This window comes from Nyctibius grandis, chromosome 26 (assembly GCF_013368605.1).
Source record: "Nyctibius grandis isolate bNycGra1 chromosome 26, bNycGra1.pri, whole genome shotgun sequence".
Classification (NCBI taxonomy): Eukaryota; Metazoa; Chordata; class Aves; order Nyctibiiformes; family Nyctibiidae; genus Nyctibius; species Nyctibius grandis.
The window spans coordinates 6,021,168-6,043,986 of record NC_090683.1 but is presented as its reverse complement, the minus strand read 5'-3'; the positions used below and the strand labels follow the sequence as shown (position 1 = coordinate 6,043,986).

The 22,819-nt window shown below is 57.3% G+C and overlaps 3 protein-coding genes across 5 annotated transcripts in view; 2 read left to right on the top strand and 1 right to left on the bottom strand.

The window, feature by feature from the left end:
- FBXL20 (F-box and leucine rich repeat protein 20) overlaps window positions 1-11,840 on the top strand; it is a 40,749-nt gene extending 28,909 nt beyond the window's left edge. For all 3 annotated transcript variants that reach the window (XM_068418813.1, XM_068418812.1, XM_068418814.1), the window contains 7 exons: window positions 1,474-1,548; window positions 3,149-3,279; window positions 4,700-4,760; window positions 5,292-5,336; window positions 7,132-7,188; window positions 8,198-8,410; window positions 9,389-11,840. In XM_068418813.1, the coding sequence (XP_068274914.1) occupies window positions 1,474-1,548; window positions 3,149-3,279; window positions 4,700-4,760; window positions 5,292-5,336; window positions 7,132-7,188; window positions 8,198-8,410; window positions 9,389-9,496 (690 nt within the window). In that variant the 3' untranslated portion in view covers window positions 9,497-11,840. The remainder of the gene's footprint in view (window positions 1-1,473; window positions 1,549-3,148; window positions 3,280-4,699; window positions 4,761-5,291; window positions 5,337-7,131; window positions 7,189-8,197; window positions 8,411-9,388) is intronic.
- Window positions 11,841-13,463: 1,623 nt separating this feature from the next.
- Window positions 13,464-16,436, top strand: STAC2 (SH3 and cysteine rich domain 2). Its single transcript, XM_068418893.1, is given in 12 exon segments — window positions 13,464-13,541; window positions 13,845-13,943; window positions 13,945-14,047; window positions 14,146-14,234; window positions 14,547-14,628; window positions 14,740-14,837; window positions 14,922-14,991; window positions 15,068-15,120; window positions 15,358-15,455; window positions 15,556-15,607; window positions 15,739-15,876; window positions 16,000-16,436. Coding segments are annotated over 12 exon segments (1,056 nt in total). The 3' UTR covers window positions 16,096-16,436.
- Window positions 16,437-18,048: 1,612 nt separating this feature from the next.
- RPL19 (ribosomal protein L19) lies at window positions 18,049-20,285 on the bottom strand. The gene is made up of 6 exons (XM_068418672.1): window positions 20,201-20,285; window positions 19,733-19,839; window positions 19,192-19,314; window positions 18,843-18,963; window positions 18,588-18,698; window positions 18,049-18,242 (listed from the first exon to the last, which is right to left on the bottom strand). Exons 1-6 carry the CDS (start codon window positions 20,203-20,205, stop codon window positions 18,119-18,121), a joined length of 591 nt encoding a protein of 196 aa, XP_068274773.1. The 5' UTR covers window positions 20,206-20,285; the 3' UTR covers window positions 18,049-18,118.
- Between the last annotated feature and the right edge of the window lie 2,534 nt (window positions 20,286-22,819).

The window sequence follows — 22,819 nt, the reverse complement described above, 5'->3', positions numbered from 1 at the left end:
GTCAGGAGCATGGTGCTGTTCCCTCAAGTATATCCTGTAGCCCTTGAGCTGTAACAGTGTATTTTGAGGAGGCTGCAGAGACTGGGATGTTTGTGCTTTGGAATATATAAATGGTGCACGAACTCTTACAGCTGAAAGGGGGTTTTTTGCCCCCTTTATTATACTTAGACTAACTTCATTTAATCTTTCTTCACTGTCTTACCTGGTCAATCATTAAAAAGTTTAATATGTTAAATACTTCCCTGTATTACAGCTTCACTAAGGAGTTATATCAAGTATGAACTGGGGTGTGGGGAGCATCACCCTTGAGCATTACTCCTTTAATGAGCCAGAGCTCCTTGCAAAGCTATTTCATAAAAAATGTGGAGACTAATTCTTATTTTTTTACCAAAGTGGGCTGGGGTCTTTTTAATGCAGACAGGTAGGCTAGAAAGGAGCCAAAGTGTATCTTGAAATCTTGACCCTGAAAAAGGAGAGTAAAACCAACCCTGCAGGAGTTGAAACCTGTGACCTGGACACTCCTGAGAGTTTGAGAGCCTCAAGGTAGACCTGGGAAATGATCCCTGATCTGTTACGTCCTTGTACCCACACACCGACAGCGCTTATTGGGTTTGGATTTGTGTTTTTTTTCTTGGGGGTAGGGATTCCTTAAGCATGAGTCCATCAGTGCCATTTTTGCCTGCTGTGTATAGACAAGCATCTATATGGTTTTATTTTGCAAAAAGCATATTTCTCCTGTGCACGGACACAAAGTCCTGAGGGGTTCTTGTGATAAGCAAAGCAATAATACCCTGGTTGTGTGCACAGAGCAGCGATACCCTGTGTGCACAAGAAAGGGCTGTAGTCAGTAGTTTTTCTAAATTTATACTGCTGTTGGATTTTTAATACGTGAGATGGGTGTAAAAGTGACTTGATTAAAGATGTAACCATCTCAGCCTATTCTGAGAATTCAGGTCATAGAAACAGCTTGAGTTTCTAGTAATTTATGGAGTCGTGAGTAATATTGATGGCAATACATCCTTGTTATCAATTACTTGCCATCTGTTCTTATAGATTTAAGAATAACAGGCTTTTTTATCAGCAGAAAGCAACCTGGGTATGTTTGTGCTCCTCACATTGAAATAACTTTTTTTTTTTGAGTTCCAAGTATAAAAATAGTGTTACTTACCAGCCCTCACTAGTGAAGCATTTCCTTAATTCCTGTAAATAGTTTCTGATTGCACTGCTTGCTTTGTTAATTATGCATGTTTGATCAGATCAGCTTTTCTTTAAATCAGTAACTTAGTGTTGTGGGTCTTTGAACTCTGTTCCTGAGATGGTAAAAAAAATGCTGTGTATTTCGAGACTGCAGTGCACTGCCCTCCTCCCCCATAGGTATCCAAACCACAGATGCTTTATTGTTCTCAAAGCTTTATTTTGGAGATTGCTTCAAGTATTAACAGGTTGCTTCAGCCTCTATATTTTTCTTTCCAGCTTGAGGATGAAGCTCTGAAATACATCGGTGCACATTGTCCCGAGCTGGTGACTTTAAACCTTCAAACATGCTTAGTAAGTAAACTCCTATGATGCCCCAGCTCAGCCATCACTGTGCATTTAGAGGCCATCTCTGAGCAGAACCACGCAGAACATGCTCCATCCCAGGAACGTCATCAGCTGTGCAGACGGGGCAATTGTAATTTTACGAGACTTTTAAAAATAGTTGATGAAAACCAGCTTTTTGGTAGCATTCAGTAACGTTGAATAGGCCCCCAAAACGGTGTCAGAGCATTCACTGTGTCAGAATTGTTTGTCTCTCTGCCCTGCCCACAGGGCTTCTAAACTCATTTGCAGGACTAGCTGGAAAAATTCTTTCCATGGGGCTGGCGTGTTTGTGTGGTGATCTAGCCAGGCGGTTCCTCTGGCCTCTCTATAAAATTGAACCAAGAAGCACAGAAGGGCTCTAAACCAGTTATTCTGCAGTGCCAAAAATGTATATTTATGCCAAGAAAGAACTTGGAACGGGCTCTTTGTACATACCATCGTGCCGTTAGGCTGATGCAGTAACTGGACAGTCTCTTCATTTTCCACGGACGTGGGCAAGGCCTTTGGGGGCTGCAGGGGGTCCCCAAAGGGTCCCCCCCCCTTTCCCAGTCCTGCTTAAGGAGTAGCTTTACCCGTTACTAGACTGGCCAGAGACTGGTGCCCATCCTCTGAGACTGGGTGCTTGCAAAGGAGAAGCTGCACTGTGAGCAAGTTCCAGACCTGCGTCTAGGGGAGAGGCAGGAAGGGGAGAGGCAAACAGGCGGAAGGGAGAAGAAAATAACGAGGTTCTTGATCGCCTGAACTGAAAATACCAAGTTCTACTCAGTTTCTGTTTCATCTCACTTCAGCACTTGGGCTCACCAGCCCACAGACGTGCTGTTTGCTGGTTTAAAAGCAGTGCCAGTCCCTAGGCTGGTGCTTTGCTGTGGGGTTTGAGTCTGGCTGCCTCTGAAAATCCAGATCCCAGGAACCGAGTGGGTTGTAGCCTGGTCCCTCAGCACGCACAGCCTCTGCCACCCCTTGTCCCCTCTTTCCCCACATCCCACTGCCCGCTTTGCTCTCGATCCCGTGTGGATCTGGAGCAGGTTTGTGCCCTGTTGCCATCCCAGACTTGTGAGCGGAGCATGTGGGGCTGCACAGACCCTGCGTGTCCAGGGACGCGGCGGGTCGATGGAACCCAACGTGATTTGGGCTCTGACCCCATCTCTCACGGTTCAGTTTTTGGTCCCAAACCACCAAAGAGTATTTTTAAAAGGCTGTTTGTTGCTTGTTCTGTGGGCAACTCTGGCTGTAAGGTGCTTTCTGGAGCTTCAGCCAAGAAGGTCTTTAGAGCAAGGACTGCAAAGGAAGGCAGGAGACCGAGTGCCTTCCCCCACCGCTCACGTGGGCCAAGCTCAGAAACATTGCCATGCGTGTGGAATCACTTTCTGAATGTTTACAAGTCACTTCAACGTGGATTATCCTGTTTCAGCTGCTCCAGTGAAATATTTGAATGCGTTTTTGGGTTGAAAGAAGCGTAACTTGGCCTCAGGTGCCGGGTTGGAAGTCTGACAGGGGAAATATGCGGTGCCTTGCACCTCCACCTCCGTTGCTATGGCTTGTGATGTTGTTATTGTTTTTCTTGTAGCAAATAACAGATGATGGTCTCATTACAATATGCAGAGGATGCCACAAGTTACAATCCTTGTGTGCTTCAGGCTGCTCTAACATTACAGATGCCATCCTGAACGCCCTGGGACAGAACTGCCCAAGGCTTAGGTAAGTTCACTGCAGAGTGACCCCTTGTACGTTGAGCTGGGGGGTCTTGGTGACATGGTCGTGTGATATTGGAGCCATTTTAGACTCTGAAGGTCTTTCTGAAAGTGCACTTTTTATCACTGAGCTTTTCCCAGGCATTTGGCTGTGGGATGATCATAGATTTACCCAAACTTCTGGTTTCTAAACCTGTGTGAGTAAAACAGTGGTAAAAGAGCTCCATGCCGTGGTGGCGTGTGCTGCCAAGACACTCGCTCAGTAGCAGTCTCGTCTTACACCATTGTGTAGCTACTGTTGTTCTTTTATGAAGAACAGTTGAGGTTAGGTTACTTCTGTATCGAGAACTGAAAAGACGTTTAAACAACATTGTTTGCTCTTGACATGTGGTATTAACGGGGTTTTCATGATGATTTTGTAGCAGATGGAATTTGTGCCGACTTTCACTCTGCTTGACAGAGTGGGCTTCCAGCGTCAGCTCTGCGGGTGCTTTTTAAATTATTTTTAAAGCCTTTTTTTAATTAGGACAAGTTTCTTCAGGAAGACTTTGCTATAAGTCAGAAAGTGGCCAGGTGCAGAAAGAAGAGTCAGTTTTATTGCCTGACATCTGTAGCAGCCGAGTGGCCTGTATTAAATGGCATAAAATACACGTCTTCCAGGGGAAAACGCAACTGTTTTCTGTGCTAAGCTCATTTAAAGAATTCTGGGCACAAAGTGCAGCACACAAGTGTGTGGGAACCAGTTTTGAAAGAGGAAGGTAAAACCTGATTGCGGTTCCAAGTGGTTTCTGTGTTTATGTTCAGCTGCAGCTTTACAGTATTAAGCTCCCTACGGTAAAATGCGTAAAGCATTTCAGGCAAGTTTGGCTTTCTTTGCTCTAAAGGTAGATAAATATGTTAAGGCTGTGAAGCAAACCTTGTAGAGCTGTAACTATCTGCCAGAAAGTTTATCTGTTGTCACAGAAGCAAGAAGTTCGACTCTTAGAAGACTTCAGACTCTTCTGTTGTGGCATTAAATATTCATTCTGTCATGCCCGTCTGCCAGTTTGTGTGTTACACCCTTTTCCACTAGGAGATGTGTATATTGGGTGGAAACCAGAGGAGATCACTCAGGGAGGGTGTGGAGTGTCCAGCAATGAAGGGTTTTAGGAGCACCTTAGTCCAACATTTGTGGGATCCAACCTCCTGCCTCGCAGCGGGGTGCGGACTGGGTGACCCTCGAGTTCCCTTTTAGCCTGACTTCTTTTTTTCTTTCCCTGTGACCTACACTCAGGTATAGAGGGTGGATGATGCTTTGTGCAAATTATCTTCTCAGAGAGCACAGCCTAAACCGGGGCAAACTTTTCTGGGTTGCTGGAAGCTTTTAATGAAACACTCTGAAAAGCAAAATGACTCCACCATGGTTATTATAAATTCTTTCTGTGCAGAATATTAGAAGTTGCAAGGTGTTCTCAACTAACAGATGTGGGCTTTACCACTCTAGCTAGGGTAAGTGCTCATTCCCACTTTTTCATCAAGTTTCTTTGCTTTCTTTTCGTGATGGATAGGAACGAGCAGTAGCTTTCTCTTGAATGTAGATTTTTGTAATCTCGACATTTGAGGGGAAGCTAAGTTACCAAAATTAGGCTGTACATAATCTTGGGCATCATCCTGACCCACAGTCTAGGAGGATGCGCATCCAAACTACATGAAATGTTAAATACTTGAGAGTTAGAAACGTTACTGTTTGTTTTGTTCTAGATTAATCTGTGTTCTATACAACCGACCCTAAATTTAACCTCCTTTACTTCCTATGAATAAAAAGAACTCGGTGCCTTTAAATGGGTGAAATTGCTAATTTCCTTTACTATATTTGGTGATGTTTGTAAAGAAGCAGCAAACTTTCCTTCCAGTCATGATGTTTCATGCAGGAAAAACCCTTCATTTTTAAAAAAAAGACTGTTTTATTGTCGTTGTGTTTATATTTGCCGGCTGAACTTTGCACTTAGTTTGTGTGTTCGATCTCTTGTTTGCTCCTAGAACTGCCACGAACTTGAAAAAATGGACCTGGAAGAGTGCGTCCAGGTAGGAGGTGCCACCTCTGGCTGTTACTTTTTTTTTTAATCATAAAAAAGTAGCTTGTCTCTGAATCAGAACTTGAATTAGAATCCTGAGCAAGAAGACGGGATATATTTGGATAAGAAAATGTTGCGTTTGATCCTTTGTTCATATTTTGTAGTAGTGAATGCTGCTGTAAATAATAAATATTTAATAGTAATAGATGTGTCCTGAAGGTCGTGTAAGAGATGTGGGGACTGTGACCCTCGGCACAAGATAAAGTCCCAGAGTCAGGTCTCGGTGCGTAAGGCAGGGGCAGGTTTGTGCTACACGTAGTGCTGGCAATGATGGATGTTCCTTCTGCTTTGGAAAAACACAGCCAGGTTGTTTGGACAGCAGTGATTTCATTGTGGCAACACCTGGAAATAAAACCAGGGTGCCCGTGCTACTGTTAGCCTTCCCCAAAAGCAGTGGGATGGAATGTAACGAGTCTGTCACTGCTGAGTCACAGAATCACAGAATCAGTCGGGTTGGAAGAGCCCTCTGGGCTCATCGAGTCCAACCATTGCCCTGACACCACCATGGCAACTAGACCAGGGCACTAAGTGCCATGTCCAGGCTTTTCTTAAACCCCTCCAGAGATGGTGACTCCCCCACCTCCCTGGGCAGCCCCTTCCAATGGCTAATGACCCTTGCTGAGAAGAAATGCTTCCTAATGTCCAACCTGACCCTCCCCTGGCCAAGCTTGAGGCTGTGTCCTCTTGTCCTATTGCTAGTTGCCTGGGAGAAGAGGCCGACTCCCACTGCGCTACAACCTCCCTTCAGGTAGTTGTAGACTGCACTAAGGTCACCTCTGAGCCTCCTCTTCTCCAGGCTAAACACCCCCAGCTCCCTCAGCCGTTCCTCGTAGGTCAGACCCTCCAGACCCTTCACCAGCTTGGTCGCCCTCCTCTGGACTCTTACAGCCCTGTGCTGCAGGCCTCTCATACGTGACTGCACACTGTTCTGTGGGGTACGTGCCAGAAGCAGATAACATGGCAAGGTAGCGTTTACAGGGGAAAATAGCTGAATTTACTCAAGATCCCATGAAAAAATCTCTAACCCTCAGGATAGATTTGAAATCGATTCAGATAAAGACAGTGGAGGTAACAGGATTTTGCTTCCTGCCATGAGAACAGCGTGACCCCGGTGTTCTGTACTTCCTGATGTTTACAGGGCAGAAATTCAGGAGATCACAAGAGGAAATGACAATAGTCCAGACAGGAAGTGATTTAAAGTTAACCCAAAAAAGGAAGAAGAAAAATTGGGCTGTGTCCTTGGGCTGACTGCACTGAACAAAGGCAGCCCGGCACGCTCCCTTCGGAACGGTGTGAGATGAGAAAGCCATGGCGTTGGGTCTCCTTCTTCCTGAAGATAAAGAGGAGCAGTTTGGCAGTCCACCAGGCTCTTGGAAGGGGATTTGAGCAGCTCTCCTACTTCCAGAGAGAAACATTTAGGAGACATTGTGGCATTGAAGAGGTCTGCTCGCTTGCTCCTCTTAATTGTGAGCTTATTTAATGAGATTTACTTAAGGAAGTTCAAAAAAACAACACTACCTGTGTCTTAACAGTCCTTTAAGGAGATGAGTTGGTTTCTGTAAAGGAGTGGAAAAATCTGTACACCTGAAATTTGGTCCTGGTGAGTTCCTGAGGGGCTCAGGAGAGTGGCTGCAGGGAACACTGCCATGGATCAGGCAAAAGTTTACAGTTTTTCTTTCGTAGGGGGGAAAAAAAAGTCCTTGTGTGAAGCACCCAGTGTGAAAAGGCTTTTTCTTTTTTTGCAGATAACAGACAGTACACTAATCCAGCTTTCCATACACTGTCCACGGCTTCAGGTTCTGGTGAGTATTATAAGGAGAGTTTCAGCATTTTCTTTCTGTAACCAAAGGGATTTTAAGCACTGCCGGGGGGGATTTGTCTCTGACTTCGTAGACGTGTTGCGAAGGCTTGGAAGAATTCAGCTAGAAACTTGACCCTCAAGAACCTATTGTCCCTCCCCTCCTGCTAGCATTAATTGTATGCCAGGCAACCACAGCTGCCTGAGTGAATTATAGGGCACTGGGTTCTCCTGGTGCCAGCCTCTGGCTGTCCTCAGCAAGCTGGGCAGAATCTGTCCACGAACCGGGCTGTCAGTCTGTCCGTGGGAGAGGAGACTGCAGCCCTTCTCACCTCGAGTATGGAGCTGGGCACCTGAGACCTGGGAAGCTTTTGCTGGCCCTGCAAAGCCGTGTTCCTCTTGGTCTGAATTTCTGGGAATTGACTGAATTCCTCACTCTCCTCTGTGTCCCTGGGTGTACTGCGCCATTGTCATCCTGGGAGGTGGGGGATGCAGTCGGTGGGTTCTGCTGTGCAGCCATCCCTTCTGCTGGGCCCCTCAGCAAAGCCACAAGCTGATGCTGTCACCTAGTTCCTCCTCAAGAACTTTTAAGCTGCAGCCCCCACCCCAAAACCACATCAAATAGGTGACATCATATTTCTGCTGGTTCTTAGACCCGGTGACAGGGTCCTTCCCACGACGTGTAAGGCCACAGACTTTACAAAGGTGGTTTCTTCGACAGCAGAGGTGTTTATTCCATTTCTGTGCCATCCTGGCCCTGGGGGTCTTGTCTTTCAGCAGCTGCCTTTCCCATCGCACTCCAGCTGTGAGTTTTCCCCTTAGTCACTGGACACCCCCACAGCCCGGTGCCCGCTGTCCGGAGCGCAGCAGTGCAAGGAGGGGACACCAGTGGCAAACCAGTCCAAGCCTATGAAACATGGGCCATCTCTCCTGTCCCGCAGTGTCCCCAGGCAGGGTGTTGGCTTCTGTTGGCCGCTGGCAGGGGGCTGCTAACCTGCTCTGTTTGGCTGCAGAGTTTGTCCCACTGTGAGCTGATCACGGACGATGGGATTCGTCACTTGGGCAACGGCGCCTGCGCACACGACCGCTTGGAGGTGATCGAGCTGGACAACTGCCCGCTGATCACGGACGCCTCCCTGGAGCACCTGAAAAGCTGCCACAGCTTGGAGAGGATAGAACTGTACGACTGTCAGCAGATCACGCGGGCAGGGATCAAGAGACTCAGGGTAAAAAATAATCAGAACATCGCTAAGGCTGTGACTGAGCAGTTTATGTGGTGGGGAGGAGGGAGGGCTGAGGGTTCAGCTTCCTCATGATCTGGTGCTCATTCTTCAAAGTATTGTGAGAACCATCATCTGTGAAATTAACAGTTGTCCTGCACTCAGAAGATTGGGTGAGGATGAGAGATAACTGCTGTGTCCGCTGCGTAGTAGCAGAAAGGAACGGAGCAGACCCAGCGTGCGAGCGCTCGCTTTACAAGCGCTTGTACATGACTCTGCTCCTAAACGTGGGACCCAGAGGTAGTGCCACAGCAGATGTGTGGGATGGCACCTCCCCTCGACTGCTGCATGTGCTCGGCGTGGATTGTAGCGCTCTTTGTGCTGATGCTTCCCGTGTAAATAGCTCCAGCTAATCCTGTAGTAAAGCCAGTGTGTCATAGGGAAAGCTGCGTGTCCTCGTGGGTGGGACGGAGCCAGGGCTGCTCTGTCACTAGCTGCCGCCCATCTAAAGCCCAGGGATTTCCCTCCTGGGTCTATTTCTCCATCTGTAAAAGAGGAGTGATGAGATTTTATTTGCAAAGAGAACACAGATCCCTACAGTTCGATGGTGTTCTGTTCCCCACGGCTTAATGGTGGGTTAAGGGTGAGGAAGGGTTAGGGGTGAGGAAGGGTTAGGGGTGAGGAAGGGTTAGGGGTGAGGAAGGGTTAGGGGTGAGGAAGGGTTAGGGGTGAGGAAGGGTTAAGGGTGAGGAAGGGTTATGGGTGAGGGGGTAGCATCGTTTTTTCTCACTGCCTGTAGCTGCTTTCTGGTAACAGAAAGAACTTGCTGACCCACAGTCTGGGGGGCAATCGCACTGTAAACTGAAAGAGCTCGACTCTGGTGTTTGTGTCTGTTAGTTTGCAGCCTAAAGCCAAGCCAGGCCTGTCTCAGCTCTCACACTGCCGCTGCCCTTGTGGCCTCACACGCCGTGTTTGTCTTTGCAGACCCATTTACCCAACATCAAAGTCCATGCCTACTTCGCGCCTGTGACTCCTCCTCCTTCGGTCGGGGGCAGCAGACAACGCTTCTGCAGATGCTGCATCATCCTATGACACTGGACGTGGCCGTCCCGCAAACTGAGTATTTAATTACACCAGTAGAATCACGGTGGACACCAGTATCTTCAAGGGGAGCGACACCAGTGTCATTTGCAAGGGCCAGTGAGCAGGGCGGTGGTGCCAGGCCCCTGTAGCCACCCATACGCGTACATACACACCCCCACCTGCTCCAGCACACCGATGAACTCTGCGCTGGGGGAGCTGGAGCTGGGCTGGAGCTTTTTCTGTAGGTGGATTGGTAAAATTCTGAACCATTCCTGCTGGGCATGCTCAGATGAAATCACTGCGGTAAGGAGGGGAGGGTCTTGCGAACCCAGGATGGCTGTTGCTGCTGTTGAGGTTGGAAGAGTAACTGAAATCCTTTGAAATGGGGAGAGGGGGAGAGGAAAGGAACGTGTTTTAACCCTGCATCCATTGTCCAGAAGAAGAAAAAAAACTAAAAAAAACAAACCTAAAAAATCCCAACAAGTTTTGTGTCCATCTTTCAGTGAGGGAATGAACCAGCAGCTGTTGTGGGACATGATTTCCTTGTGCTTCTCTACCTGCCGTTCCCTGCTGACCACCCTGAGCATGCTCACGTTGAAGGTTCATCTGTTTCTTCTGTGTTCTGTAGCATCCAGCTCAGAGGCTTCCTAGGTTGTTGTGATATAGCTTGAAATCTGTCATGTCAGGCTCAGTTTTTTACCCTCCCTACATCCTGCTTTATTTTTTTTTTTTTTACAGATTTCTAATTCAATAATTTTTTTTTTTGAGATTTACCAAACAAAAGTTATAAATTGATAATTTAAATTTAAAAAAAAATACTTTTTGCCATTAGAAGCCTGCGCCTGTAACGTCCTGTTGGGAAGGTTTTTAAAAGGAGAGTGAGCTGCAGGACGGGCTGGGCTCTTGGAGGCTCCTCGGCCTGCTCAGATCGGTGCTGGGGTGCCCAAATCTGCTTTGTGTTTCAGGTTTTATCCCAGTGACAACAACATAACTCTTGATATAGGGGAAAAAGTTATAGTCTCTGTTCCAGTGACTGTAAGTTCCCTCCTGCTCCTGCCCTTTCCCCCTCCAACCCTTCATCCTGCCCCAAGGAAGAGCAAAGTAGAATCGGTTTTATACAGCGCGAGCGCTGGGTGGTTTTACTGACGTTCCATCGTTGCAGGTAAGTGTCTTGCCCCGGAGAAGGACCCACCTGAGGGAGGTGGGGGTTTGCAGCGTGCCCTGGTCCCTCCAGCTCTCGGGGGTGTTGGGAGCAGCTGGTTTTGAGGCGTTTGGGGCAGGATTAGCCCAGATGTGTCAGAGGAGCGCGGACAGCCCGGGCGGGCTCTGTGACCCCTCGGTGCTGGTGGTTCTGGCTGCCCAGTGTGAAACGTGAACAGAGGGGCAGACGCCGAGGGTTTGGTGGGGCAGAACTGGGTCAGACTGTGAGGGGTTTGTGGAAGACGAGCTGACGTGTGAGCGGTTGCGCTGTCTGCACCCCGGCGTGGGAGGGAGCGCGTGTTTCTGGGTGGTCCCCAGCTGACTCAGAGGAGCAGGTCTGTGATGCTTCACCTTCGTGCTGGAGAACCTTACGATGGGGGAAGAGCGGGGTGCAGCACGAGGGATGGCTATTTTAATGTCCCAGGGGCTTGTTTCTTCGCTGTGGGTTTGCTTTGAGGACAGTGTGTCCTTTCCCAACCCTCTCAGCACTGTCTGAGCTCCTCAGGCAGGCCGCAGGGTCGCTCAGCACCACCGAAGCTGTGTCCCCTTCCATCTGCAGCCTCCATTCCCCACCTGTATGTGCTTAACGAAGTCTTGCAGAGGCGCAGGGCGCTGGGAGGAGATCCAGCGCGCTGCCTTTAAAAGGACACTGTCAACTCCTCCCCTGTAGATCGCTTTTAATCCGTTATATTTATTCAAATCCTCTTTAGCGCTGCGGATTCTCCCTCCTCTCAAGGAGCACGTTCCCAGACTTCAGTTGCAGGACTCCTTTCTCCTGTTTTCAGGATGGCAGAAGACGCTGGCGCTTCCCCCGGGGACAGGCTGGCTCTGAAGGGGTGGGGGGGCCTGGGGCAGCACCCGCACGGCTCCGGGAGGGACACTGGGTTTATACTGTGGCAGGGGAGAGCTGAAATGGATTTGCAAACCAGGGTGGAGTTGGCTGACTGAGTTCTTTGTAACAGAGCGGAGTTTTTCAAGGGAAAACTCAAGATTACAGAACCCAAAGCGTTTGTTTATTTTTTTTTCCAGACAGGGTGACAGCATTAAGGTAGCTCGAACTACTTGGCAGTGTCCTTTTAAGTCAATTATCCGTCTTCAAATGGACTCTTCCTGATGTTTGTATTTATAAATACCAATAAACACCATTTTCCAAGCTGTGTCTTACTGGAATACCTTTGTAGAGCAAAAAAAAAAAAACCCCTCCTGGCCCTGGGCTGGGGGTGGGAGGGCTGTTCCCATGCGGGTGCCTGGGGGAGCCGGAGGGTGCTCGGGGCTGGGCGGGGGCTGGTGGCTGCAGAGGGCATCAGGGCCCATCAGAGGAGCTTCTGTACTGTCGTTTTGAGGGTAAGTGGTGAAAAAGGGTGGCTCTGCTGGAAGGTTCAGCGAGGAGCAAGTCGTGGCTGAACATCAGATCCATTTGTGTGCTCCCTACGTGTACCAAACCCATCTCCTGAGCCTCTGCGCCAGAGCAGGTCCTCGGCTGCGGACCAGGAGCTGTTCTCTGTGCATTTGCCCTTTCCTCGCCCTCCCTTGGAAACCAGCAGCACCCCAGAGCCCCGAGATGCCTCTGGAGGAGCCGTGTCCTGCGGCCGTAGAGGCTGGACTCTGCGTTACCCCCTCGAAAAGCTGGTTTGCTCTAACCTGGAGCTGCCTTTCGGCAGCAGCCCCCTTCAAGCTGCCCTGGCCCCGAGCCAGCGGGTGCAGAGACGAAGGGATCTCTGGGGGGAGACAGCCCGAGAGCTCCAGGGAGGCGTCAGGAGCTCTAATGCAACCAAAAATGAGGCTTTTCTGGTCTTTTGACACACAGCAGCACTTTTTATCCCCATTCTGTGCCTGCTCCCGAAGAGGCTGAGGAGGGGGCAGGTGTAACGTGGTGTCACAGTGGTTATTTAAAACAAAAACTTGTGGCCGCTGGCACCGGGGCTCCCAGCCAGGGGCCACCTCAGCGCAGGATCCCGTCACTGGGGACACCTCAGTTTGCCCCTGCTGCCCCCCTGGCACTGCCCTGCGGCTGGCACGGGCGCCTTGGCAGGGCTGAGCCCCGCTGTGGCCGGTGGGACGTGCCCTCTGTGCCCGGCACGTCCCGGCTGCCCGGTGCCCTCCATGCCCGGCATCACTTTGGTGGAGTTTCAGGGTTTTTTAGGAGCCGAGATGATGCCTCCCCAGCGCTGTGAGCCCTGTCCCCTTGTCCCAGCCCAACCAAGGACATCTGTCCCCCTCCTTGTCCCCCCCCCAACCATTCCAGTCCACCCTGTCTAGGGCGAGAAGCCAAGGCCGCTCTGTGCCACCCTCCGCTGCATTTTAATGCCTTTAATTTCACCCAGATTTGGCTCATTCTGGGGAGAAAAAAAGGGGAGTTTGCTGGTGTAGGGCACTGACACCCCCCCCTGGGTGTCAATAGGGCGGTGTGGGGTGTTAATGGGGGGGTCTATGGGTGCTGCCCCCCCCCCAGGGGGCAAAGGGGGGAGCTGAGACCCCTGGGATGGGGGGGGGAATGGGTGCTGCCCCCTAAGTATCAATGGGGGGTCCCTGGGTGCTGTCAATAGGGGGGTCCCCCCCAGTGGCCCCCCCCCCGCATGCAGCGCCTGGTGATGGGGGCAAGCCCCGCCCCACAGGGGGCCAGCAGCCAATGGGCAGCCAAAGATTAGCATATCTCTCCATCCTCCCGGCGGGGAGGGGCCGGCGGCAGCTTGAGCGCGGAGCTGTCGCGACAGAGTCGCGGCACTATCGCGACAGCAGGGGCGGGGAGGGGAGGGGGGGGGGGCGTGGCGGGTGCATGACGGAGCCGACCAGGGAGAGCGAGACGGCGGGGACCCCCGAGCCCCCCCCCGCCGGGGCCGGGCACGGCAGCAAGGTACGGCCAGGGGGTGCGGGGGGGGGGTCAGGGTGCGGGGGGAGGGTCAGGGTGCCCCGGGGGGCGACCGTGCCCGTGCCCCCCGTCCCGGGCGCTCGCAGCCGCTTTGGGGTGTCGCTGGCCCAGCCTGGGGGGGTTCAGCCCCGGATCCCCGACCGGGCTGGGCTGGTGCTGCGGGGGTGGCAGCGGGGTGGACACCCTGGGAGGGGTCCCTGCCACCACCGGGGGGGTCCCTGCCACCACCGGGGGGGTCCCCGCGGCCCCTGCCGGGGTCACCGCCCGCCCCGGGGGTCCCTCCGGCAGATGCAGCGGCTGAAGCGGTCCCTGTCCCTGCGGACGCTGCTGCGGAGCAAGAGCGTGGAGAGCCTGTTCCCGCGGGGGGTGCCCGGCCCCGGGGGGGTGCAGGGCCCCGGGGCCCCCCCGGCCCCCCCCCCGGCCCCACGGCTGCCAGCAGCACGTCTCCAAGAAGCGCTGCCCCTGCGAGCTGGGCCGGCAGCTCCTCGCGGGTGGGTGCTGGGGGGGTACGGGGTGCTGGGGGGGGGGGTGCGGGGTGCAGGGGGGCAGCCCCCGGCCCCCCCCCGTAACCCCCCCTGGGTGCCCGCAGGGAGCTCGCGGCACGGCCTGCGGTGCCAGGCTGGGGTCCACCCGTGCTGCTCCGTGGGCATCTCGCACCAGCGGTGCCCCGGCGAGACGGTACGTGCCGGGGTGGGTGGGGGGACCCAGGGCACTGCCAGCCCCCCCCCCCCCGAGCCCCCCGACACAGCCCTGGCCCCGGGGGGCTGCGGGCAGCGGGGCTGCGGGGCTGTGCACACGCGTGTGCACCGGTACGCATGCCCACGAGTGGGCACAGAGGTGTGTGAGCACACGCGTGTGCCAGCACCACCCCCCCCCGTGCGTGTGGGGTCCCTGGGGCACACTCGGTCCCAGCGCCCCCCCAGCTCTCTGGGGGGTGCCGGGGGGTGCTGGGTGCCCCTTTTTTCCCAAACCCCCCGTTTTTCCCCCCAGGCCGCCTCTTTCCGCCGCAATTTCAGCTCGCCCCTGCTGCTGCCCGAGCGGGGGGGCTCCGCGCAGGGGGACCCCCCCCCAGGTGAGCCCCTGGCCGCCCCGCACCGCCTGCGCCTGCCGTGGGCTGCGGCCTCTCCCTGGGGTGCCGTCTGGGGTGGGGGGGGACCCTGACACCCCCGTCCCCACCCCACAGCCCCCAGCGCGCGGGTGGACCCCGTGTACGAGGCGCTGAGGTTCGGCACCTCCCTGGCACACGGCGCCGGCCCCACGGAGCTGCCGCCCGGCATCCAGGTACCCCCCAGGACTGGGGAGGGGTGGGGGGCACTGTGGGGGTGTGGGACCCCCCCCCCGCCCCGAGCCCTCCCTCTGCTCTAGGGTGACAAGGTGGCAGCTGGGGAGGAGAGCGGGGACACCTCGAGAAGCGTGGGGAGCCCAAGTGACAGCGGTAAGGGGGTGGCATCGGGGTGGGGGCTGGGGTGGGGGTTCAGGGCTGACTCTGTCCCCCCCATCCATCCCAGCAGCTGACACTGCGGCAGAGAGGGACAGTGCGGAGGAGAAGAGCCCGGGGCAGCAGGTGGGGGTCTGGGGGGGGCGAGATGGGGGTGCAGGGTGGGACCAGGGGCCTTGGGGATGCACTGGGGCCGTGGGGCAGCGGGATGGGGTGTTAGAAGGGGTCTGTGGGGCAGCGGGATGGGACACTGTCAGGGGGCTGGGGGCCGTGGGTTCAGGCCAGAGCTGTGGGGCACGGGCGGGGGCTGTGGGCCGTGGGGCAGGGCCGGGGGTCCATGGGGCAGGCTGGCTGTGCCCGCAGGTTGCCCAGGGGCCGGCGCGGCGGGACGGGGCACCCATGTTCTCCTACGTGGCTCTCTACAAGTTCGTGCCCCAGGAGCAGCAGGACCTGGCGCTGCAGTGAGTGGGGAGGGGGCTGGCAGGGGCCGGACCCACGGGGGGCAGCACAGGGTGGGGGGGCACATCCCCATTCTGCCCCACGCCTCCCTCCCCCCCCCAGGCCCGGGGACAGGGTCACGCTGGTGGACGACTCCAACGAGGACTGGTGGAAGGTCAGGGGGGACGTGATGGGGACGCAGGGTGGGAGCAGGGGAACACGCCGGGAGCCCGGGGGCCGCCTGCCAGGGCACCCACTGGTGCAGCGAGCGCGGGGGGTCTCAGCCGCCGCCCGGCCGCGCCGCAGGGGAAGGTGGGCGCCCGGCTGGGCTTCTTCCCGGCCAACTTCGTGCAGCGGGTCCGGCCCGGCGAGAGCGTCTGGAGGAGCTGCCGGGCCGTGCAGGGCGACAGGGAGCAGGGACGCATGAGCCTCAGGGAGAACCAGGTAGGGGGGACCCCGCCGGTGCCAGCACCACGCTGCCCTGGGGTGCACCGAGTTGGGCCCGTCGTCAGCGGGGTGATGCCAGGGCCGTGCCCCACCGTCTGTCTGTCTGTCTGCCCATCCCAGATCTGCGTCGGCGTGGGCAGGACCCAGGGCCTCGTCCGGGTGACCAGCGGGAGGAAGCGGGGGCTGGTCCCCGCCGAGGCGCTGACCGAGATCTGAGGGGCAGCGTCCAGCCCCCCCCCCGCAGCGTCCCCATCCCAGTGCCCCCACACCCCCCGGATCACCAACCTCAGGAAGCCCCGTCCAGGTGGTACTTGACCCCCTGAGCCATGCCAGGGGCCTGTCCCCAGCGTCCCCATCCCTCGGGGTCCAGCCCGGGGCAGGGGACACTGGGGGGTGGCCCCCAGGGTGGCACTGCCCACGGACAGGGCACCCACACGGCTGCTCCTGCACCCCGACGCCGTGCACACCTGGCTCTGTGCGCTCACACATGCGTGTGCAGCCCCACATGCGTGTGCCCTGCCCGGCTCACCCAAGCAATAACCCCGCCCCGTGCCCGGCCCCGCTCCCGGGGGGGTCCAGCTCGAGATCCTCGATTAAACGCTGCCGCGGTGCCGGTGCCACCAGATCATTGTTGCCACGTGTCTGGGCGGGGGGGTGTGGGTGGTCCCCCCTGAGCACTGCCGGGGGGGCCTGTCCCCTTGTCCTGCTGTTGTCCCCATGGGGTACCACGTGCCACCGTCCGTGGTCACCGGGGGAGCTGGCAGCGGGGCCAAGGACGGGGCGGGTGCTGGGGGCACCTTGGGGTGTCCTGGCATTGAGGGGGGGGTGGGTGACGTGGGGACGTGGTGTGTGGGCATGGCATGAGCCACACACGGAGTATATGGGGCAACCAGCCCCTCAGCCCTGTGCCCAGGTGGTGCCATCACCTGTGTGAGGAGGTGGGAGGGTCTCAGCTGCGTTTCCTGTGGGTGGGGATCCCCCCCCGCAGCTTATAAAGCCCCGGCTGGCCCCAGGCTGGGCCTGTGCTGTCCCTGTCCCCCCAGTGTGGCTGGTCCCCAGTGCAGGGATGGCAGCGCCCGCAGGTGTGGGTTTGGTAAGGAGCCACTTGGGTGAGTGCGGGGTGTCCTGGGGGGGCTGTGGGGTGTCTGGGGGGGCAGGACCTGGACCTGGGGGGTTCTCTGGTGTGAGGTCTGCCCCTCCCAGCCTTGCACCAGTGCCCGGGGGTGTGCAGACCCCTGCCCCTTCCTGCCCCAGCCCTCGGTGAGTCCTGCTTGGGGCTGTCCTGGTGCTGCTGCCGGGGGGGGGTGGGGGCCGAGCCCCCCCAAAGCTGCCCCTGACACTCAGCCCAGCGGTGGGGGGACGTGGGGGCTCAGTGGTCTCCAGCCCCCCAAGAATGGGCAGGGCTTGGAACCTGCTCACCTTCAGGGCTGCTCCTGAGGGCCAGGAGCCCCCCCGGGGCTGTACCCCCACCCTGGGCACCTCAGCACTGGGTTTTTGATGGGCACTGGGGACACGTCCGTGCCCTCAGCTGCCACCCCTGAGGCCCCCACAGTTGTTCCTTCCCTGGCTGAACTGCACCAGGTTCCCCCTGGACCTGGCTGTAAGCCCTGGGTTTGGGCCACTGAAGGGAGGCCGGGGGCTCGGTGCCCACCTCTAGCCTGGCTCGGCCATCGGCCACCTCCTCCCGTGGTTTGGGGTGACTGGGGTGCACCGGGCCCCTTCCTGGGGTCTAGGGTGGGCTGAAGGACCTCCCCAGTCCCGACTGCGCACCAGGACCTGCCCCCGCTCCAGCCACGGACCCTGAGGCTCCGGATGAAGATGCCACTGAACACGGACATGCCCAAGCCCCAGCACTGCCCCGGGGAGCCCCTGCTGGGCTGGGGGGGCCGTGGGGAAGGGCTCCAGGTGCGGTGGGTGGCCCCCAGACCCCTGTTCTCCCACCAGAGCTCAGCAGGGCAGCGCTGGGTGTGTGGGCAGAGGAGCTGCTGGCGCAGGAACGGCTGGGGACGAGGGCTGGTGACCCACGTTCTCCCTCTGCCCTCACCCCAGGAACCACCCGACCACCTCGTTTAGTTCCCAACCCGTGGGGCAGACCCATGGGGCAGTTCTTTCCCAGCCTCCCCTCCCAGTTCCAGACACCCTGGAGCGAGCGAGCGCAGGACGCTGTGGGAGGAGTCCTGGATGTGTTTTATTGAACACTCCTGGATGGAAAACGCCCTGTACACAAGACAGGCAGGGTTTATTTCTTGGTCTCCTCCTCCTTGGAGAGGGTCTTGATGATCTCCTCCTTCTTGGCTTGCAGGCGTTCCTCGCGGCGCTTACGAGCCTCCTTGGTCTTGGACCTGCGAGCCTCGGCCTGATCGCTGCGAGGAGTTAAAGAGTTTGTGAACATGGAGGGACCATCTCAAAGCCCTGACCACCAGCCCTGGTCTCCTCTCGCCCACAGGATCCTGGCCCACCAAACCAGGCGCTGAGGTGAGCTCACACACCGCCCCCAGCTCCAACCATAGCTCCCAGCGGTGCCAACCCGGCCCTGAGCGAGGACGCTGGGCTCTGCTGCCCTCCTGGCTCTGATTCTTCACCAGGGCTCCAGACAGAGCCACCAGCTACAGAACCCACTGCAATTACCTGCCTGCAGAGCTAATTAAAAAATAAAAATCAATTCCACAACCTGCAAGACTGAAGTGTAACAGTGAGGCAGCACTTACGCCAAGAGCTTCTTGCGAGCTTTGTCTGCCTTGAGCTTGTGGATGTGCTCCATCAGGATCCGCTTGTTCTTGAACACGTTACCCTTGACCTTCAGGTACAGGCTGTGATACCTAACGGGGCAGGACAGGACTGTAAACGAGACTGCCACACTTCCCGGAGAGGGCTGATTGTCACCAAAGCTGCCTACAGCAAGGAAGGGGTGTCTAAGCGCGTGGACGTGCAACCCAAAGCTGGACGTGGCACGGGGGGCTTACATGTGGCGGTCGATCTTCTTGGACTCCCTGTATCTGCGGAGCAGGCGCCTCAGAATCCGCATCCTCCTCATCCAGGTCACCTTCTCGGGCATCCGAGCGTTGGCCGTACCCTTTCTCTTTCCTAAAGAGGGAAAACAGGATGAGAATGAGGCCAAATTTCACCAAAAGCGTGTTGTTCACCTTGCAGGAGTGTTTAACCCTTCTCTTTACTTCAAGAGGAAAACTATTGACATACAAACTGTGTATTTCTAGCCCCTGCCACAAGATTCTTGGAGATTGTTGCTCAATATAAGCTTGTGTGAGGACCATGTCCCATGGAAAAGGGACACCTCGGGGAGCCAGCACCTACCGATGCCCATGTGCCTGCCCTTCCGGCGGGCCAAGGTGTTCTTCCTGCATCGGGCACGAGAGTGAACGGTCACAGGCTTGCGGATGATCAGACCATCCTTAATCAACTTCCTGATCTGCTGACCTGTGGAAAGAAACTCCGCGCTCAACATCTTATGGACAACGACAGGACACATCATGCAAATACAGACTCCACCAGGCTTGTACAAAAAGGACCCAACACAGAGGACAAGCCAGACCGTCCCCCAGAGCCCCTCATGCTGCTGTAGTTGCTCTCTTCCCCCTCACTAGTTATCTCAGCACGTACTAAACCCACCACTAACAACTCACCAGGCTCCACGTTCTTGTCAGCGCACTGGGGGACTCTGTAAATCCTGCTGATGGACTCATTTCTGCTTTGAAGCGCAAAGCAGTTGCTCAAGTGTCAGAATTTTACCCAACCCACCCTCACCGCTACCGAGCTACTCAACAAGCCTCCCCTGACACACCCCGTGTCCAAAGAGCAACACGGGCAGCGCGTCCGCGGAGCCCCCGGTACTCACGCGAGTTCGCGTTGGCGATCTCGTTGGTTTCGTTGGGATCCAGCCAGACCTTCTTCTTGCCGCAGCGCAGGACGCTGGAGGCCAGCCGCTTCTGGAGCCGGAGCATGCTGCGGGGAACCGCGCACACGCCTCAGCGCCCGAAGGCCCGGGACAGCGCGGACGGGGAAGGGGGCGCAGCCAAGGGCCGCAGGGCCCCGGAGCGGCGAGGCCAGCTCCCCTCCCTCCCTCCACGCCCCTGGGGCTTCCCCCGGCGCGGCCCCGGCCGCCATTTCGCCCCCTCCCCAGCGCGCGGCCCAGCCGCCATTTTCCCCCCGAGGCCTGCGGAGGCCGCAGCCGCCTCACAGGGCCCGGCGTCTGCCCGCAGACACAGCCGGGCAGCCCCCGCTATCGAGGCCACCCCGCCGGTCGCCCCCGCTCCCCGCCGCTGCCGGGGCAGAGCGCGGGGGGGCGGCGGTCGCTGCCCCTCACCTCATGGCGGCGGCCGGGCGGAAAGGAAGAGGCGGCGGGTCTGGGCCCGCCCACAGCCGGCGCTGCGGGGAGCGGCACGTACCACCCCGCGCCCGCCCCGCTCCGTCCCCGCGGCCTCGGGGCGGCCCGAAGCGCGGCGAGAGACGAGTCGCGGTGGGGCTGCGGGTGGAGAGGACAGCGGGGGCACCGGCGCCCGCTCGGGACGTGAGGGAAGAGACGCGTTTCCCTCCTCGCACCCCCCACTGCTGCGGGGTGGTACAGCCCGCGCCTGCGCGGCGGGCAGGGCCGGGGAGGGCTCGGCGCATGCGCGGTGGCGTGGAGGCGGCTGTGGGCAGCACGTGGGTGAACTGGGAGGGGACTGGGGAGCGCTGGGGGGGACTGGGGAGCGCTGGGCCCGGGCTGGGCGTTAGGGCCGGGCCCGGGGGCCGCGCAGGCAGGCGGGGGGCTGCGGGGAGCTGGGGAGATGCCCCCTCCGCGCCGGTGGGCCTGCGTGGGGCGGGCAGCGCAGGCCGAGGGGCGCAGGCCCCACTGCAGCCCCCACCCCACACACACACCCCGGGGCCGCGGGGGGTTGTCCCCAGCCCGGGTTCGGGCTCGTTGTTGGACCTGAGGAAACGTGGGCGCGGGTTGTGCCCCCTCACCCTCCCCGCCTGCCCGGGACGCTGTAGGTCAGGAAGGGTTTAGCATCCGCTCGGCTTTTGGTAGCAAGAAATGGGGTCTGTGTTTCTCTGCGGTCGTTCGTTGCTTCCTGAGAAGTCGCCCTAAAGGGCGATGTGGACGTGCAGGGGCTGGTGCAGGAGAGGGGCGAGCTGAGATCTCAGATCCATCTTTGTTTCCACCTGTGGGTCAAGTTCTGCCTCGTTTGCAGGGATTTGTGTTTTCCTATGAAATAACCTGTTAATATGTGAAATAACCTGTTAATACGTGCAGTAACAGGGCTGTGGTGAGGGCTGGCGCTGGCAGAGAGCGTTCTACCTTCCCAGCAGTTTGCAGTCAAAGACACAAGTGAGGTCTGGGTGCGTCGGTGGCACCGTTTGCCGTTGGGAGGCTGAGGCACGGGCAGGCTGGGGGGTGGCTCATGGCTCTCCCGGCCAGAAGTGCCTCCTCAGAAAACACCGGTGAGGCTTGAAACGGGCCTGGTGGCAACTGGCGTCCTTCGTGTTGGAGAAACGACCCAGCGAAGTGCTGGAGCCTCTCCAGGAACAGATTGGTGAAGGGATCCTGGAGGGGGGGAAAGCTTGGGAGATGATAACGTATGGATTGTAACTGGCCTAAGAACAGGGGGGTTTCTCCGTGACTGAACTCCTACTTTAAAGCAAACTTCTCCAGCGAAAATGTTGCTTTTTAACCACCCAGATCTTAAATATAACCCAAATTCATCATTTTGCAGCAGTTCTTTTCCCTCCTTCCTTTTGATTTCGAGTGGCTGGAGAGTGGGAGCCCCTGAAGGCGCCTCGTTAAGCCCAAGACAAGATGCTGACGGCTCCTTTTGAATCTGGCGGCTGCACAGCCGACATATGGCGTGAGGAGAGGCGCCGGTGGCGACAGATTTTCGGTTCGTTTTGAGAGAAAAACACGGATAAACACAGGCTTTTGCTGTTTAAAAACTGACTCATCATTTTCATAAAACAAACAGCAAAATCAGGAGGCTCCTCAGACAGGAGAGTCCCTGGGTTTTAATTACCGGCCCAGGAGTGGCTCTGGGGGTTTTGCTGGTGGAAATTGATGTCCTGTAAAGACAGAGACTGACGTGGCCCCACATTGAAGGAGAGGATTCAGCCTGGGTAGGGCTGCTGCTGCTGCTGGTGCACAAACCCCTCTGGTGAGGTCCAGGGGGACGTGCCAGCCCTCCTCCCGCGCTGGACGGGCATCCCCGTAGCTCCGTGCCCGCCGAGCTCGTGCTGGGAGCAGCAGGCAGGGGCCGAGCGGGCAGCCCGGTGAGCAGTGCTGGCACGCCGTGCCCCTGGCAGCAGCTGGGGGGCCCGGGGAGCCGGGCAGCTCTGGCAGGGGAAGAGAGAGATGCCGTAATCGCATCACGCTCCCACGCAGCTGCCGGGGAATGGCGCGCTCGCCCTCCGCCCCCGGGCAGGCTCCCCGCTGCCTCTGCCCTGGCACCCGGCTCTGCCTCCCCGAAACACCCTCGCCACCACCCGCTGCTCCCCCCACAGACCCTCCGGGGGCTTCAGCTGCCTGGCCCAGGCCTGGGCGAGGTGGGCAAAGCAGGAGACGGGCAGGCTTTGGCGTTGGGGGTCCCTGGAGTCCCCAGTGCCGGTGATGGATGGGGGCTAATAATGGCAACGGTGGCGTCAGCTGTCCCCCTTCCCCGGCACATTGTCCCGCAGCTGCGGGCCTGGAGCAGGGCTGGGGGGGCCCGAGGAATTTGTGACTTTCCAACAGCCGGCAGTGGCGGCTCCTGGGGTGCAGCTGCTGTGAGATGAGTGCGGGAGGTCTCAGCCCATCCTGCCTGCGGAGGAGGCGAGCTGCCCCGGTGCCGGTGGGCTCCGTGGGGAGGGGGCAGAGGCAAGCTGTGCCCTGCCTGGCACATGCCAACAGCTGCCAGCAGCCCTTGTGCAGCCCCTTCCCCACCAGCCCCCGGGTGTCCCCCCGCTGCTGTGGGGT

Excerpts from the sequence above, each read along its gene's own strand:
- RPL19 (XM_068418672.1), bottom strand. Across the intron at positions 19,315-19,732 it reads GATCGCCAACGCGAACTCGC|GTCAGCAGATCAGGAAGTTG; the intron begins GTGAGTACCGGG and ends TTCTTTCCACAG. Across the intron at positions 18,964-19,191 it reads GGGCAGGCACATGGGCATCG|GAAAGAGAAAGGGTACGGCC; the intron begins GTAGGTGCTGGC and ends TTCCCTCTTTAG.